The sequence below is a fragment of the Papio anubis genome, chromosome 16, assembly GCF_008728515.1.
Source record: "Papio anubis isolate 15944 chromosome 16, Panubis1.0, whole genome shotgun sequence".
NCBI lineage: Eukaryota > Metazoa > Chordata > Mammalia > Primates > Cercopithecidae > Papio > Papio anubis.
In genome coordinates this window covers 21,964,341-21,983,248 of record NC_044991.1, presented here as the reverse complement: position 1 = coordinate 21,983,248, position 18,908 = coordinate 21,964,341, and the positions used below count along the sequence as shown (strand labels likewise).

General features: G+C 46.7%; 1 protein-coding gene across 7 annotated transcripts; it reads left to right on the top strand.

Annotated features, from left to right (window-relative positions):
• Positions 1-2,644: 2,644 nt before the first annotated feature.
• On the top strand, positions 2,645-18,344 carry HSCB (HscB mitochondrial iron-sulfur cluster cochaperone). 7 transcript variants are annotated; one of them, XM_003905371.5, is made up of 6 exons: positions 2,645-2,940; positions 4,962-5,058; positions 5,684-5,773; positions 6,943-7,087; positions 12,185-12,232; positions 17,925-18,344. In XM_003905371.5, exons 1-6 carry the CDS (start codon positions 2,705-2,707, stop codon positions 18,014-18,016), a joined length of 708 nt encoding a protein of 235 aa, XP_003905420.1. In that variant the 5' UTR covers positions 2,645-2,704; the 3' UTR covers positions 18,017-18,344. The 7 variants fall into 7 exon arrangements, 6 of the variants coding, with proteins under 6 accessions (XP_003905420.1, XP_017800690.1, XP_017800689.1 ...); XR_004178926.1 differs by having other exon boundaries at positions 2,669-2,940; positions 5,684-5,778; positions 17,925-18,059; XM_031656386.1 differs by having other exon boundaries at positions 2,769-2,940; positions 5,684-5,778; positions 17,925-18,059.
• Positions 18,345-18,908: the final 564 nt, after the last annotated feature.

Here is an 18,908-nt window from a genome sequence, read left to right as displayed (position 1 = left end):
AGTGAGGCCTGGGCACAGTATCTCATGCCTGTAATCCCAGAACTTTGGGAGGCGGAGGCGGGCAGATCACTTGAGGTCAGGAGTTTGAGACCAGCCTGGCCAACATGGTGAAACCCTGTCTCCACTAAAAATATGAAAATTAGCTGGGCATGGTGGCAGGTGTCTATAATCCCAGCTACTTGGGAGGCTGAGGCAGGAGAATCGCTTGAACCTGGGAGGCAGAGAATGCAGTGAGTCAAAATCGCACCACTGCATTCCAGCCTAGGCGACAGAGTAAGACTCTGTCTCAAACAAACAAACAAACAAACAAACCTACAATGAGATACCATCTCACCCCAGTTAAAATGGTTTGAATAAAAGACAGGCAATAACAGATGCTGAGAAGAATGTGGAGAAAGGGGAACTGTACAGAGTGCTCTTGACATAAGTAATTTTATCTTAGAAAAAGGCTCTTGTATTTTAAAAGGCATTATGCCAATAGGGACCAGATGTTTGTCTAATTAATAAAGACTGTACTGGCCAGGCACAGTGGTTCACGCCTGTAATCCCAGCACTTTGGGAGGCCAAGGCAGACGGATCACAAAGTCAGGAGATCGAGACCATCCTGGCCATCATGGTGAAACCCCGACTCTACTAAAAATACAAAACTTAGCTGGGCGTGGTGTCGCGTGCCTGTAATCCCAGCTACTCGGGAGGCTGAGGCAGGAGAATCGCTTGAACCAGGGAGTCGGAAGTTGCAGTGATCCGAGATCACGCCACTGCACTCTAGCCTGCGAGAGACAAAGCGAGACTCTGTCTCAAAAAAAAAAAAAACAAAAAAAGACGGTACTAAACCAGATAAGGACATAAACATGTACACGCTTTTGTTATTAGTCCTTACCAGAAAATTTTGTGGTCATAAGACCAGGACTTTATTAGGTCAGAATGGCTGTCCTAACAGACACCATCTTGCTGTCACTCACGATTAACACCCAGCATCTGCCACCAAAGGCTCATCCACATCAAAAACTCTTCCTTACAAGACACTGACACCCCAGATCAAGCCAAAACACTCTCTTTGTCCACATTGCTCTCCTTGGACTGGTTTGATAACCGCTTTCCCGATCCCCTTTTCTCTGAATGTTAAATGTTACTTTAATGTAAGATTTTTAACCTATAACATTTATATATTAAATAAATATACTATTGTGTATAATTTACAATGCTGACTGACTTGTGGAATGGCTTCAGCCTGTGTGCCCACGGTTCTGACTACCAAGTAAACAGGTAGTACTACAGAAAATTGCTTCCTTGGGAACTCCATGTAGCTCATGGCTTTTACAATTAAAATAAAACATCAGTAAGTCTGATCTTGTGGAAAAACACAAATGTTCACGGACCTAGTTATGTCTGACCTTGCCCTGTTCGCATACACCATTGGTGGGAATGCAAATTAGTATAGCCACTAATCACAAAAGTATTGTGATTCCTCAAAAAACTGAAATTAGGCTGGGTGCAGTGGCTCACACCTGTAATCCCAGCACTTTGGGAGGCCAAGGCGGGTGGATCACCTGAGGTCAGGAGTTCAAGACCAGCCTGGCCAACCTGGTAAAACCCCATCTCTACTAAAAATACTAGCCGGGCATGGTGGCGGGCACCTATAATCCTAGATACTTAGGAGGCTGAGGCAGGAGAACCGCTTGAACCCAGGAGGCAGAAGTTGCAGTGAGCCCAGATCGCACCACTGCACTCCAGCCTGGCAACAGAGAGAGACTCCGTCTCAAAAAAAAAAAAAAAAAAGGTACATATGTGGTAATCATACATGTATACTTTATATCAAAAATAAATAATTTTTTAAAAAAGTCCAGAAGCCTTTCAAGTGAAACACAATCTTTTTTTTCAAGTAGAAAACCTAAGTCCGAAGGAGGACTGATTCCCTCCTACCCACTCCTGGCCACCCTATCCCATACACTTACTTAGGGACTTACTTAGGGACACGCAGAACATCCTCCTACACAGCTCAGTGCGTTTCCAGTTCCTGCAGCGCCCAGTAGCTAAGACTGGCCTCTCTATAAGTATTTTAGAGATTGAATCTAAAGAATGGCAATGATTACTAACATCTATAGAACTTTTTACAAAGTAACTTCGCTCTGATATTGAAGAACACAACTCTGTTCCTTCTTATCCTGTCCGTTCAGGCCTGTTTCAGCTTGTAAGTAATACGGGAAGTGAACTTCACCTCGAGGATGATCTACTAAAAAGGAAGAGAGTCGCCCACACACTCCCACTTCAGTTCAAAAATACAGACAAAGCGAAGCTCAGAAGACTCCGCTCGCACGAAACGCTGAAGATGGGATTCGAACCACCAAACACCCAACAGAAGTTCCCCATATGACTCACCGCGTGAGCCCACCTGGAGCCGCACACTCTCCACAGCCTCAGCCTGCAGTGGCGCTAAACCTGCAGATACAAACTCCACCCTCAGCCAATCAAAACCCTCTCCCCTGCCGCCGGACCAATGAGGAGCAGCAGATGTGGACGTCAGGCATCGCCTCAATGCTTCCTGGGAGTTGTAGTTTAGAAGGCAGAGCGGAACTTAGAACTCGGGTTCCCCTCGGGTGATCCCGCCCCCTCGACTCCCCAGCCAATCAGCAGCATTAGTCTGGTTGGACGCTCTCTTTGCTTTTCCCCACGGGTGACCACGGCTAGCTAGGCCGCCGGCGAGATGTGGCGGGGGAGAGTCGGGGCTTTGCTCCGGGTGTGGGGGTTTTGGCCGACAGGGGTTCCCAGAAGGAGACTGCTAAGCTGCGATGCTGCGTCGCAGGCGGGAAGCAATTCTCCCCACTGTTGGAACTGCGGCGGCCCATGGGGCCCCGGGCGGGAGGACAGGTTCTTCTGCCCACAGTGCAGAGCGCTGCAGGCACCTGACCCCACTCGAGACTACTTCAGCCTTATGGACTGGTACGAGCGACTGTTTCGGGAAACGGGCCCGGGCGAGAGAGACGTCGGGGTCTGGCCTGCGAGAGGGGAGGACGGATCTGGCTTGCGGAAGAGAAGGCGGGACCGATAGGGGGGCGGAGGTCTAGAGAGCAGGCGTGAGAGAAGTGTCTTGATTTCTCAGGAGGAAATTGAGAGGCGGGGACTGAGGGAAACAGCGTTGAGGTGTGGAGAAGGCAGACGAACGGGACTGGAGGGGCGGACGCTGAAGTTAGAGGAAATAGAGGGGCCGAGGCTAGAGGGGAGGGAGATTTGAGGGGCGGTACCTACGGGAAATGGAAGGAGAAGTCGAGGGGCGGAGCTTGAGGAAGGGGTACTTGAGGGGCAGGGCCCGGGAGACTGGAAGAGTTGGTTTGATGTATTCGAGGACACAGAAGTGGTCAAAGGAGAATGGGAATCCGCAAAGGCAAGACAAAGGAAAAGTAAAGTCGAGAAAAGAGATTATCATCGTTTCAGGCTGACGGAAGATAGAACAGTGTCGTCGGCAGATAAAGCCGGACAGATAGAAGTCAAAGGGATTAGATCCGGCGCTCAAGAACAGGATAAGGACCAGAGCTATAAAAAGATAGAGTGGTATTAAAACGTTATTCAGTCACACTTGTTCAAACACCAGAAAGACTTTATTCAAGATCATCTTGGCCAGGCGCGGTGGCTCACGCCTGTAATCCCAGCAACACTTTGGGAGGCCGAAGGCGGGATTACAAAGGTCAGGAGATGAGACCACGGTGAAACCCTGTCTCTACTAAAAATACAAAAAGCGGCCCAGCGGTGGCCCGGGCATGCCTGTAGTCCCAGCCTCCGGAGGCTGAGGCAGGAGATAAAGCATTAGACAGGGCCGGAGCTTGCAGTGAGCGAGATCCCGGCGCCACTGCCTCCAGCCTGGAGGAGAACAAGCGAGACTCCCTCTCAAAAAAAAAGAAAAGGCCAGGCGGTGGCTCAAACCTGTAATCCCAGCACTTTGGGAGGCGAGGCAGGCCCGGATCCGCGAAGTCAGAATCGAGACTATCCTGGCTAACGGTGAAACCCATCTCTACTAAAATACAAAACTAGCCGGGTGAGTGGGGAGCCTGTAGTCCCAGCTACTTTCGGGAGGCTGAGGCAGGAAGAATGGTAAGCCGGGAGGCGGAGCTTGCAGTGAGCTGAGATCGGCCACTGCACTCCAGCCTGGGTGACAGAGCCAGACTCAGTCTCAAAAAAAAAAAAAAAGAAAAAAAAGATCATCTTGTAGAGGGGGCACTGCAATAGAGTCTTGCAGTTAGGGAGAGAGATTGGTCTCAACTCCAAAAACAGCGTGGGCAGAAGGAAATTTGTAGCCAAGGAGCAGAGTAAACGGGATTCTGGCTAAACCGACCTAACAGTATTCTTGCTGAAGACAGGCCAGGGTGCTCAGACATTACCTAGGGGATGGTGGAGGATGAACACTCTGATCAGAGATCTAGGATAATCAAATAGGAGGATCAAGGATTCTAGCTAAACTGACTTAGCAAGGTTATTTGCCAAAACTGGATTTTACAAGAAAGCATACAGCTGGGCCTAGGAGAAGGTTCAGAAATCTGACTAAAGTTTGGCCAGGCAAAAAATCTTTGTGTAATTTAGGAATGTCCGTTTCCCTTAACTGTGGGGTCTGCCCCCACCAGTCACTGAACATGTATAAGGGGCTACAGTAACACTGATCTTTAAGTTCCTCAGGCATCCCTGTCTTGCTTCCACCTCGAGGTCCTTGCTCTTGGAATTCCACCTGGATGTCTCTTTCATCTGATCTTTGACTACTCATCATTCAGGTTTCAGTTCAGTGTCGTCTCATTGTCCACTACATCTGCTACCCTCTCTGATTCTGTTCTGTGTCCCTTCGTAGGACCTACCACTTTTTGAAATTATCTGTGTATATGTTATTGCAACTTCCCCATAAGAGCAAGAACCAGGCTCATGGTAGACAAATCTTTAAATATTTGTTGCATAAATTTAATCTCCCAATTTCTTTCCAGCAACCGTTCCTTCAGAGTTGATACTGCAAAGCTCCAGCACAGGTACCAGCAACTGCAGCGTCTTGTCCACCCAGATTTCTTCAGCCAGAGGTCTCAGGTAGCTTATTGGCCAACCCCAATAATCCCCAAATATGTGTGCATACTGGGTGGCAGTGGCCTTGTGATTATGTGATTATCGGGGACCCAGCTGGAAAATCAGCTGTGTCTGCCCCATGGCAGTCTGACCCTAGCCTGCCAGACCCACAGCTGCCATTCACTCATAGCTTTTGTCTGACTTCCCCGATAACTTAAAACCTATCAGCTGAGTATAAAGACATCTCATCCCACACCAGCTCTACTTAACCACTTCCTTAGGTGCCTGCCCATCAGCATATTATAAAACTTTGTGGGCCTGCCTGGTGCAGTGGCTCATGCCTCTAATCCCAGCACTTTGGGAGGCCCAGGCAGGCGGATCACTTGAAGTCGGGAGTTCAAGACCAGCCTGGCCAACATGGTGAAACCCTGTCTCTACTAAAAATATAAAAATTAGCTAGTGCAGTGGCACACGCTTATAGTCCCAGCTACTTGAGAGGCTAAGGCAGGAGGATCACTTGAACGTGGGAGACAGAGGTTGCAGTGAGCTGAGTTCATGCCACTGCACACTCCAGCCTGGATGACTCTGTCTAAAAAAAAAAACTTTGTAATTTGGATGGTAATAGTACTATCTTCATCTCCACTAACAGACTGAAAAGGACTTCTCAGAGAAGCATTCGACCCTGGTGAATGATGCCTATAAGACCCTCCTGGCCCCCCTGAGCAGAGGACTGTACCTTGTAAGGTGATTTCCCAACCCTTTTGTGCATGAAGTCCTGATGCCCATTATGACATAGGACAGCCACGTCCCCTTTATTCAGCAGAAGAGTGCTTGAGGTCGGGCATGGTGGCTCACACCTGTAATCCCAGCACTTTAGGAGGCTGAGGTGGACAGATCACTTCAGCCCAGGAGTTCAAGACCATCCTGGGCAACATGATGACACCCCATTTCTACAAAAAATACAAAAATTAGCTGGGCATGGTGGCATACACCTGTAGTCCCAGCTACTCTGGAGTTGAAGCAGGAGGATCACTTGAGCCTGAGAGGTCGAGGCTACAGTGAGCTGTGATTGTACTACTGCACCCTCTCAAAAAAAAAAAAGAGTCCAGGGACCCAATAGTATTTAGCCTTACAGCACAAGTATAATTTTCTCTGTGAATATTACTTGCCTCAACAGCATTTTTTAAATTGTTATTTTCTAGCTTTTTTCTATGAATTTCAAGGATTTGATGTTGGTAGCTTTTAGTTAAAAGTCATTTTCTGTTGTGTTTTTTTTTTTTTTCCTCTCAAAAGTATCTTAAGAGGCCAGGCATGGTGGCTCACGCCTGTAATCCCAACACTTTGGGAGGCCGAGGCAGGTGGATCACGAGGTCAGGAGTTCAAGACCAGCCTGGTCAAGGTGGTGAAACCCTGCCTCTACCAAAAATACAAAATAATTAGCCAGACGTGGTGGCAGGTGCCTCTAATCCCAGCTACTTGGGAGGCTGAGGCAGAGAATTGCTTCCCCAGGAGGCAGAGTTTGCAGTGAGCTGAGATCACGCCACTGCACTCCAGCCTGGGTGACAGAGCGAGACTTCATCTCAAAAAAAAAAAAAAAAAAAAGTATCTTACAATCTAGAAAATTTTGTAATTGAATAGAATCTTTAGAAACATCTAGTTCAACCTCTGAGTGGAGGGATGACTACCCCAAGATCACACCAAGGTCACACAGTTTCAGGTAGCATTAAGTGGAAATCCCATTCCAGCATTTATGTTTCAGTCCAACCTTTTGATACCCCTTAGTCTTTCATTACTGGGACTATTCCAGTTTTCTCTATTAGTGGTATTATTTCCTAACGGATGAGTAGGATTTAGATTACTCTGCCCATAGTTTCTTCAACTTATTTTTCTTGCTTTCTGCCCCAATAGCTAAAGCTCCATGGAATAGAGATTCCTGAAAGGACAGATTATGAAATGGACAGGCAATTTCTCGTGGAAATAATGGAAATCAATGAAAAACTTGCAGAAGCTGAAAGTGAAGCTGCCATGAAAGAGATTGAATCCATTGTCAAAGGTGAAAGATAAAATAGCACCGAATGTATTTCATTGCTTGTCCAAGGATAAGTGAAAAATGAACGTAAAGAGTACATAATGGCCCGGGCACAGTGGCTCATGCCTATAACCCCAGCACTTTGGGAGGCCAAGGCAAGTGGATCACCTGAGGTCAGGCGTTCAAGACCAGCCTGGCCAACATGGTAAAACCCTATCTCTACTAAAAATACAAAATTTAGCCAGGTGCGGTAGCAGGCGCCTGTAGTCCCAGCTACTCGGGAGGCTGAGGCAGGAGAATGGCATGAACCCAGGAGGCAGAGCTTGCAGTGAGCGGAAATCACGCCACTGCACTCCAGCCTGGGCGGCAGAGTGAGACTCCGTCTGGTTATTTACTTTAAGGAATTAGCTCACATAATTGTGGGAGCTGGCACATCTAAAATCTATAGGGTAGGACTGGGCGCAGTGGCTCATGCCTGTAATCCCAGCATTTTGGGAGATCGAGAAGGGCAGATCCCTTGAGTCTAGGAGTTCGAGACCAGCCTGGGCAACGTGGCGAAACTCCATCTGTGAAAAAAAAGACTAAAAAATCAGCCAAGCGTCGACCGGGCGTGGTGGCTCACGCCTGTAATCCCAGCACTTTGGGAGGCCAAGGCAGGTGGATCACCTGAGGTTGGGGGTTCGAGACCAGCCAGGCCAACATGGAGAAACCCCGTCTCTACTAAAAATAGAAAATTAGCCGAGCATGGTGGTGCATGCCTATACTCGGGAGGCTGAGGCAGGAGAATCGCTTGAACTTGGGAGCCGGGGCAACAGAGTGAGACTCTGTCTCAAAAAAAAAAAAAAAATCAGCCAAGCGTGGAGGTGCACACTTGTGGTCCCAGCTATCCGGGAGGCTGAGGTGGGAGAATCACCTGAGCCCGGGTGTCAGAGCTTGCAGTGAGCTGAGATCACGCCACTGCACTCCAGCCTGAGTGACAGTAAGACCCTGTCACAAAAAAATAAATAGATAAAATCTATAGGGTAGATAAGTAGGCTGAAAGTCTAGGCAGGATTTCTATGTTACAGTCTTGCTACAGAATTCCTTCCCAGAAAACCTGTTTTTGCACTTAATGCCTCTACTTGATTGGATGAGGCCCACCCACATTATGTAGGGTAACATCCATTACTTAAAGTCAACTGATTATAAATGTTAATCACATCTACAAATACCTTCACAGGATCATCTAAACTAGTTGGTTTTTGTTTTTTTGAGACATGGTCTCACTCTGTCACCCAGGCTGGAGCGCAGTGGTACAGTCACAGCTCACTGTAGCCTTGACCCATGGGCTCAAGCAATCTTCTCACCTCAACCTCTTGGATAGCTGGGACTACAGGCGTGCATCACCACGCCTGGCTAATTTTTTGTGTCTTTTACAGAGATGGGATTTCGCCATGTTGCCCAGGCTGGCTTTAAACTCCTGGGTTCAAAGCAATCCCCCTGCCTCAGTCTCCCAAAGTGCTGGGATTACAGGCGTGACTCAATGTGCCTCGCAAACAACTGGGCACCATAGCCTAGCCAACTTGACTCATCAAATTGACCATTCCACATATAAAAGATTCCAAGGTTCTCTGTTAGACTATATTCATTACATACTTTCACAGATACTTGTAGTGTTCTACTACAAATATCAGGCACTGCGTATGACACTGAGGACACAGCATGGAACAAGAAAGACTGTGCCTTCTTGGAGTTTATATATGTCAACTGTGCCCAAAATGGATTCCCAAGTGTCTCCCCTCCCCACCTTTCCCCTAAAAAAAAGTCTGTTCCTCTTAGGCCGGGCGCGGTGGCTCACGCCTGTAATCCCTGCACTTGGGGAGGCCGAGGCAGGTGGATCACGAGGTCGGGAGATCAAGACCATCCTGGCTAACATAGTGAAACCCCGTCTCTACTAAAAATACAAAAAGTTAGCTGGGCGTGTTGGCATGCGCCTGTAGTCCCAGCTACTCGGGAGGCTGAGGCAGGAGAATTGCTTGAACCCAGGAGGCGGAGGTTGCAGTGAGCCGAGATCGTGCCACTGTACTCCAGCCTGGATGACAGAGCAAGACTCCAAATAAAAAAATAATGAGAAGAATAATCTGTTCCTCTTCCAGTGTTCCCTAAGAGAATGACACCAGTTGAACAAGTGTAAATTTTGAGGAGGCCTTAACAATCTTATTTTTCCTTATGCGCATAGTCAATCTTTTACGTCTGAAAGAGCCGACTTAAATTTGCCTCAAATTCATCCACCCATCTCTATTTTCACTGCCACCAACCTTTTCCAAGCTACCATTCACTCTCACCTGGACAACTGCAGTAGCTTTTCACTGGTCTGTCTATACCTTCAGGCCCCATCTAACAAATCCCTTCACTGTCACTGGAATCTTTTTGAAACTCAAGTCTTTTTTTTTTTTTTTTTTTTGAGACAGAGTCTTGCTCTGTCACCCAGGCTGGAGTGCAGTGGTATCATCTCGGCTCACTGCAACCTCTGCCTCCCAGGTTCAAGCTATGCTCCTGCCTCTGCCTCCCAAGTTGCTAGGACTACAGGTGTGTGCCACCATGCTTGGCTAATTCTTCTATTTTTTGTTTTTAGTAGTGGCGGGGTTTCACCATGTTGCCCAGGCTGATCTCAAACTCCTGACCTCAGGTGATCCATCCATCTTGGCCTCCCAAAGTGCTGGGATTACATGTGTGAGCCACCAAGCCCAGCCAAAACCCAAATCTAATCACTACTTTTGGCCTTATTTAAATTGGCCAGGTGTGGCTTACACCTGTAATCCCAGTACTTTGGGAGGCTGAAGTGGGAGGATCTTTTGAGCCCAGGAGTTCAAGACTAGCCTGGTCAACATAGCAAGACCCCGTCTCCATAAAAAAATTTAAAAATTAGCCAGATGTGGTGATGCATGCCTGTAGTCCCAGCTACTCAGGAGGCTGAGGCAGGAGGATCACTTGAGCCCAGGAGGTGGAGATTGCAGTGAACCGTGTTTGCACCATTGCTCTCCAGCTTCAGCAGTGGAGCGAAACCACATCTCAGAAAAAAAGAAAAAACTTTTAAGTGGCTTCTCACTGCTCTAAAGCTCTAGCATCCCTTACAGGGCCCTGCATGCCCTGTCCTCTGCTTCTCTTCGTTTTGCCCTCTCCACTCCAGCCACACTGACCACTTCCGGTTCCTCATCTGTACTAGGCACCCTCCTACCTTAGGGCCTCTTGCTTCTGCCTGAAGCCCTCCTCTCCTTCACCCCATTTAAGTTAACCCCTCCTTCTCCAGATCTGAAGGCAATCATCATTTCCTCAGAGAAGCCTTTTTTAAGCTATCTATTAGTAGTGGCTATCTCTTTTGTAAGACTAATCACAGTTATAACTTCACTGTTCTGTGTGATATTAATTGATCAATATCAGCCTCCCTCATTAGATTGGAAGTTCTGCAGAAGGAGAAATCATGTCTACTTTTTGCTTCCCTCACATCCTCAGCTCACAGAAAAGTACTTATAGTTTAAAAGGAACTTGGTAAGTATTTACTAAATGAGCAAACAATAATGAGAAAAGACATTTAAAGCAGTAAAATAGAATTTGTGGTGAGGGGACTGTCAGCTGGAGATATGTTGACAGCATTAGGGCTCGGTGATAGGGAGAAGAGAAACTCAGGAGTTGCAGTCGATGGGCTCAGCTGCCCAATTTTAGATGACAAGGCAGCATGCTATTGACTTTGTGTGACCTTGAACAAATGACTTCATTCCTCTGACCTTCAGTTTCCTCATCTGTAAATAGAGATAATATTAGTACTGGTTGTTGTGGGGATCAAGATAAATGAGATAAAGCATGTAAAAGCATGTATTCTAGGCCAGGTATGGTGGCTCACGCCTATAATTCCAGCACTTTGGGAGGCTGAGATGGGCAGATCACCTGAGGTCAGGAGTTCGAGACCACTCTGACCAACATGGCGAAACCCCGTCTCTACTAAAAATACAAAATTAGCGGGGCATGGTGGCGCATGCCTATAATCCCACCAACTTCGGAGGCTAAAGCAGGAGAATTGCTTGAACCCGGGAGGCAGAGGTTGCAGTGAGCCGAGATCGCACCATTGCACTACAGACTGGGCAACAAGAGTGAAACTCCGTCTCAAAAAAAAAAAAAAAAAAAAAACTTATTCTAGCCCTATAGTAAACATTTGACTTTGAGCAGCTCACTGACCTTAATTTAGATTAATTCCTAAATTTTCTCCTGTAAGGTATCTGTTACGGCCCAGGTAAAATGAATGTTCAAGGCATAGAGCTAGTTAATTTTAGGGTCAGGGCTTAAGAACCTCCAGGTTCGTAGTCTGTTCTTTTGTGGACACCACACTGCTACCTGAGAGGTGAGTTTCAAACACCAGACTGGGAGTCAAGTGACTTGGATTCTGCTCCCAGATCTTCCACTTATCACCCATGGGACAATTCCCCCAATACCTGTCATTTCCTACCTCAGGGATATAATGTATTTGACAGTGTTTCGAAAGACGACACCATATAAATGACTGATACTATTTATATCTGAGAAATGAGATTACTGGAAAATTTCTCATTTTCTAACAAGGAATCAAGAGAAATATGAGATAGCTGCTGCTTTATTTTGTTTGGCATCTTCTCTCTTATGACACAACATGATGTAAATGTTTTCATTTTCCTGAGAGGCCATACAATTTGCAAATCGTTGCCAGAAACACTCAGTAATGCTTTACTGATAGGTGTTCCCAGCATGTTAATATTCTCCTTGCTGAAATGTCGCAGACCCAAACTGTTTTGTGGAGATAATCAGTATATCCTTGTCTTTTTTTTTTTTTTTTTCTTTAACTGATTCTATAGCCATTTTATAAGCCTTGGTGATTGCTCCTCAGACCTTTCATGGGTAGAAAACAGAGTGTTATTAGGGTCAGCCAGAGTTCTGCTAAACAGCAGCTGCCGTCATGGTACACGCAGAGACAAAGGTTATGAAGCCTTACCCTTGAATACAAACTTCCTCCTTAGTTGTATTCAAACCAGCATGATTACAAAATATATGTATTGTCTTCATATTATAAGTCTATTTCAGTGGAAAAATTAAGAGAATGGTTTTCTTTTTCAGCTAAACAGAAAGAATTTACTGACAATGTGAGCAGTGCTTTTGAACAAGGTACTTTCTTTTCTTGACTTTCTTAAATATGGAAAGAAATTCCAAGCACTAAGACATAGCCATTCATTCAATGACTAGCTATGATATACCTTCCTATGATAGCTATGTTGGGAGATATGAAATACTTAGAATCTACATTTCTGCCTTTAAAAAATGCCTTTAATACATTTCTGGGCCGGGCACAGTGGCTCACGCCTGTAATCCCATCACTTTGGGAGGCCAAGGTGGGCGGATCATGAGGTTGGGAGATAGAGACCATCCTCGCTAATGCGATAAAACGCCATCTCTACTAAAAATACAAAAATTAGCCGGGCGTGGTGGCACACCGCCTGTAGTCCCAGCTGCTATGGAGGCTGAGGCAGGAGAGTCACTTGAACCAGGGAGGCGGAAGTTGCAGTGAGCCGAGATTGTGCCACTCTGCCAGCCTGGGCGACAGGGCAAGACTCTGACTCAAAAAAAAAAAAAAAGAAAAAAAAGGATCGACATTTCTGCCTTGCTAGAGAAACAAACTATATCAAAAAAGTGATCCGGGCATGGTGACTCATACCTGTAATCCCAGCAGTTTGGGAGGGTGAGGTGGGTGGATCACTTGAGGTCAGGGGTTTGAGACCAGCCTGGCCAACATGGTGAAACTCCCATCTCTATTAAAAATACAAAAATTAGCTGAGTGTGGTGGCATGTGCCTACAGTCCCAGCTACTCAAGAGGCTGAGGCAGGGGAATCACTTGAACCAGGGAGGCTGAGGTTGCAGTGAGCCGAGACTGCACTGCTGCACTCCAGCCTGGGCAACAGAGCGAGACTCCTTCTCAAAACAAAAAAAGAAACCTGAAGGAGGAATGAAGCTATTCTCAGGCAAATAAAAATTGAGGGAATTTGGACTGGGCGTGCTGGTTCACACCTGTAATCCCAGCACTTTGGGAGGCCGAGGCAGGTGGATCAAGAGGTCAAGAGATCAAGACCATCCTAGCCAACATGGTGAAACCCCATCTCTTGTAAAAATAGAAAATTAGCCGGGTGTGGTAGCGTGCCTGTAATCCCAGCTACTCGGGAGGCTGAGGCAGGAGAATCACTTGAACTTGGGAGGTGGAGGTTGCAGTGAACCTAGATCGCACCACTGCACTCCAGCCTGGATAAAAGTGCAAGATTCCATCTGAAAAAAAAAGAGGAAATTTGTTGACAGGAGACCTGCCTTGTAAAAAAATGTTAAAATAATTGATTGGCCGGGCATGGTGGCTCACGCCTGTCATCCCAGCATGTTGGGAGGCTGAGGTGGGTGGATCACGAGGTCAGGAGTTCGAGACCACCCTGACAAACATAGTGAAACCCCATCTCTACTAAAAATACAAAATTAGCCAGCGTGGTGGCGCTCACCTGTAATCCCAGCTACTCAGGAGGCTGAGGCAGGAGAATCGCTTGAACCCAGGAGTCGGAGGTTGCAGTGAGCTGAGATCACGCCAATGCACTCCAACCTGGGTGACAGAATGAGACTCTGTCTCAAAAAAAAGAATTTATTTAGAGTGGAGGAAATTTATATAGGTCAGAAACTTGGGTCTACGTAAAGAAAGGAAAACCATTGGAGAAAGGAATAAGTAAATGTAAAATTAAAACTTTTTTTTTAATTGATCTAACAGTTAAATTTGTTCAAAATAATAAGTCCAACAATGGGCTGGGCGCAGTGGCTCACATCTATAATCCCAGCACCTTAGGAGGCTGAGGCAGGCGGATCATTTGAGGTCGGGAGTTCGAGACCAGCCTGGCCGACATGGTGAAACCCCATCTCTACTGAAAATGCAAAAAAATTAGCCCAGCATGGTGGCAGGTGCCTATAATCCCAGCTACTCAGCAGGCTGAGGCAGGAAAATCACTTGAACCCGGGAGGCAGAGGTTGCAGTGAGCTGAGATTGCGCCATTGCTCTCCAGCCTGGGCAACAAGAGAAAAACTCCATCTCAAAAAAAAAGGATAGAAATTTTGACACAGGGTCAGGCGCAGTGGCTCAAGCCTGTAATCCCAGCACTTAGGAAGTCCAAAGCCAGCGGATCACAAGGTCAGGAGTTCAAGACCAGCCTGGCCAATATGGTTGAAACCCCATCTCAGGCCGGGCTTGGTGGCTCAAGCCTGTAATCCCAGCACTTTGGGAGGCCGAGACGGGTGGATCACAAGGTCATAAGATTGAGACCATCCTGGCTAACCCGGTGAAACCCCATCTCTACTATAAAATACAAAAAACTAGCCGGGCGAGGTGGCGGGCGCCTGTAGTCCCAGCTACTCGGGAGGCTGAGGCAGGAGAATGGCGTGAACCGGAGATGAGGCTTGTAGTGAGCTGAGATCGACCACTGCCTCTAGCCTGGGCGACAAGCGAGACTCCGTCTCAAAAAAAAAAAAAACTGAAACCCCATCTCTACTAAAATACAAAAAGTAGCCAGGTGTGTGGTGGCAGATGCCTGTAATCCCAGCGCTACTTGGGGAGGCTGAGGCAGGAGAAGTCGAGGCCAAGATCCCTTTGCCACCCTCCTGCAGAGCAACAAAGGCCCGAAACTCTGTCTCAAGGAAAAAAAAAAAAAAGGAAATTCCTGGGCGAGACTAACCCGGTGGGAAACCCGTCTCTACTAAAAGTACAAAACTAGCCCGGTGAGGTGGTGTAGTCCAGCTACTGGGGAGGCTGAGGCAGGAGAATAAGCGAGAACCGAGGGAGAAGTGAGCTTACAGTGACTGAGGAGACTCGGCCTCAAAAAAAAAAAAAAAAAAAAAAAAAAGGAAATTCTGACACAGGTTCCAACATGGATGAACCTTGAGGGCAATGTACTATGTGAAATGCCAGTCACAAAAGGACAAATACTATATAATTCCACTTATATGAGGTACCTGTGATAGATTCATAGAGAGAAAGTGGAATGGTGGTTGTGGGGAATAGAGTCAGGAAGAGGAAAATAGACAGTTATTTCATAAGTAGACAGCTTCAGTTTTGCAAGATGAAGAGAGTTCTGTGGAAGTCTGGGCAGGGTGGTTTGCACCTGTAATCCCGGCACTTTGAGAGACTAAGGCAGATGGATCACCTGAGACCAGGAGTTCAAGACCAGCCTGACCAACATGGTGAAACCCCATCTCTACTGAAAATACAAAAATTAGCTGGGTGTGATGGTGCATACCTGTAATCCCAGCTACTTGGGATTCTGAGGCACAAGAATCACTTGAACCCGGGAGGTGGAGGCTGCAGTCAGCCAAGATGATGCCACTGCACTCCAGCCTCAACGACAAAGGGAGACTCCATCTGAAACTAACAAAAAAAAAGTTCTGCGGATGGTTGGTGATGATGCTTGCATAACAATGTGAATGTAGTTAATGTCATTGAACTGTACACTTAGAAATGGCTAACATGATGAATTTTATGTCATGTGTTACCACAACTTAATTTTTTTTTTTTTTTTTTTTTTTGAGACCGAGTTTTGCTCTTTCACCCAGGCTGGAGTGCAGTGGCACGATCTCAGCTTACTGCAACCTCAGCCTTTCGGTTTCAAGTGATTCTCCTGCCTCAGCCTCCCAAGTAGCTGCGATTACAGGTGCCTATCACCACGCCCAGCTAATTTTTGTATTTTTAGTAGAGATGGGGTTTCACCATGTTGGCCAGGCTGGTCTTGAACTCCTGACTTCATGATCCGCCCACCTCGGCCTCCCAAAGTGCTGGGATTACAGGCCTGAGTCACTGCACCTGGTCCTAAAATTTTTTTAATACAAAAAATATATTAAATAAATTGAGAAATGAAATATGACCAAGGCCTTCCAAGTCCCTGGTAGACCCTTTGCCATTACATTTCCCACAGTAACCACCCTCCTGAATTTTGTGTTACTCATTCCCTTGCTTTTCTTGATAGTTTTAACCATATATGTACATAATAATGTATTATTTCGTCTCACATATTTTTATCTTTATATAAATATCATATATATCCTGTGACTTTTTTGCTAAGTATTTTATTTTTGGAGTCATCTGGAATGATGCGAGTGGTTATAACGTATCTTCATTTTAGCACTCTTCACATTGTGTTGTACTTATCTAAGTCAGGGTTTCTCAACTTTGGCACTACAGATATTGTAAGCCAGTTAATTCTTCATTTGGGGGAGCTGTCCTGAGCACTATAAGACGATTAGCAGCATCCCTGGCCTGTACCCACCAGATGTCAGTACTACCTCCTAGCTGTGACAACCAAAAATATCTCCAGATCTTGCCCGATGTCCGCATGGGGACAAAATCATCCCCAGTTGAAAATCACTGGTCTGGCCAGGCATGGTGGCTCATACCTATAATCCCAGCACTTTGGGAATCCACGGCAGGCAGATCACTTGAGGTCAGGAATTTGAGACCAGCCACAGCCAACATGGTGAAGCCCTGCCTCTACTAAAAATACAAAAATTAGCCAGGCATGGTGGCAGACACCCTGTAGTACCAGCTACTCAGGAGACTGAGGCATGAGTATTGGTTGAACCCGGGAGGCAGAGGTTGCAGTGAGCTGAGATTGCGCCACTGCACTCTGGCCTAGGTGACAGAGTGAGGCTCCATCTCACACACACACAAAAAAAGAAAATCACTGGTCTAACGGTGTCTTTCTTGGGAACTGTAAGCCCCCTGAGCTTATCTCTGTGCCTTAGCACCTAAACTGTAAGCCCCCTGAAGGCAGCTCTGTGCCTCAGCACCTGGCATAGAGGAAGCATCCAGTGCTTTCATATCCTCAGTATACCACCACATGTGTTAGGGAAAAAGTTTTAAAACTTTTAAAACACAACCCCCTGGCCGGGCGCAGTGGCTCAAGCCTGTAATCCCAGCACTTTGGGAGGCCGAGGCGGGTGGATCACGAGGTCAGGAGATCGAGACTATCCTGGCTAACATGGTGAAACCCCGTCTCTACTAAAAATACAAAAAACTAGCCGGGCGTGGTGGCGGGCGCCTGTAGTCTCAGCTACTTGGGAGGCTGAGGCAGGAGAATGGCGTGAACCCGGGAGGCGGAGCTTGCAGTGAGCCGAGATCACGCCACTGCACTCCAGCCTGGGAGACACAGCAAGACTCCGTCTCAAAAAAAGAAAAAAAAAAACAAAAAAACACAACCCCCCCTTTTTTTTTTTAAAAGAGACAGGGTCTCACCCTGTCACCCAGGTTGAAGTACAGTGGCGCAGTCATAGCTCAGTGCAACCTCAAACTCCTGGGCTGAAAGGATCCTCCCACCTCAGCCTCCCAAGTAGCCAGGACTACAGACATGTGCCACTATGCCCAGCTAATTTTTTTTTTTTTTTTGGTAGAGACAGGGTCTTGCTTTGTTACCCAGGCTGGTCTTCAATTCCTGGGCTCAAGCCATCCTTCCGCCTCAGCCTCCCAAAGTGCTGGGATAGCAGGTATGAGCTCCTGCATCTAGCCCCCACCAGTCATTTATTACTTGGGTCTATCCTGAAGAGAATAAACTTCTCTAATTTATGTGAATCCTGTGCACATGCTCTTACATGCCCCCCTCCACCCCATTTGGTTTATCCCTTTGTCTCCTTAACGATCCAGATGTTCTCCCTCTTTGTTGCTAAGTCTTATTGAGGAATTGAGGGGCCCTCCGGACCCCAGGGCTCCACCTATATATGGCTGCCCTAGTCATCAGAGTTGGTTTTATTCTTGCTTGAAATGAAGCCTGACTTCAGTGTCTCTGTTTATTTCAGATGACTTTGAAGAAGCCAAGGAAATTTTGACAAAGATGAGATACTTTTCAAATATAGAAGAAAAGATCAAGTTAAAGAAGACTCCCCTTTAATTGTTGATAGTTTAAAGTTTAAAAAATAAAGTTCTTGCCAGGCGCAGTGGCTCACACCTGTAATCCCAGCACTTTGAGAGGCTGAGGTGGGTAGATCACGAGGTCAGGAGTTCAAGAGCAGCTTGGCCAACATAGTGAAACCCCATCTCTGCTAAAAATACAAAAATTAACCGGGCATGGTGGTGCGTGCCTGTAGTCCCAGCTACTCGGTAGGCCGAGGCAGGAGAATCACTTGAACCCTGGAGGTGGAGGTTGCAGTGGGCACAGACTGCCACTGCGCTCCAGCTTGGGCAACAGAGTGAGACTTTGTCTCAAAAAATAAGAAAATAAACAAAGTTATTGTGTATTTCTTTTCTGGCTTCTGGTAATTGGAAATAGATAAGCTGTAACCATTTATATCATCTTAATTAAGCCTGTGGCTCAAGCATTAATGGATGGCAAAGTTTGTCATGTGGGAAGAAACACAGCCTAGTCAGAGCTTTGGGTGGTCAGTTCTTCATCTGATACTTGACATTGCATGACCCCAATGTAGGCTAATGGATGAAGAGGTGGAGATGGGGCCAATTTGAGGCCCTACAAAGAGGAGTCCAAAAACTTTTTTCTGCAAAGGGCCTGGTAGTGAATATTTTCAAGCTTTGTGGTCTATATCAAGGGTCCCCAACCTGTTAGGAACTGGATCACACAGCAGGAGGTGAGTGGCAGATGAGCGTGCAAGCGAGCATTACCGCCTGAGCTTTGTCTCCTGTCAGATCCACTTTGACCTTAGATTCTCAAAGGAATACGAACTGCGCATGTGAGCGTTCTAAGTTGCATGCTCCTTGTGAGAATCTAATGCCTGATGATCTGAGGTGGAATAGTTTCATCCCCAAACCATCCTCCAGCACCATCTGCA

Coding starts and splice junctions, on each gene's coding strand:
- HSCB (XM_003905371.5), top strand. CDS start 2,705: ATGTGGCGGGGGAGAGTCGGGGCTTTGCTCCGGGTGTGGGGGTTTTGG. Junction 5,059..5,683: donor TCTTCAGCCAGAGGTCTCAG/GTAGCTTATTGG, acceptor CTCCACTAACAG/ACTGAAAAGGACTTCTCAGA. Junction 5,774..6,942: donor TGAGCAGAGGACTGTACCTT/GTAAGGTGATTT, acceptor CTGCCCCAATAG/CTAAAGCTCCATGGAATAGA.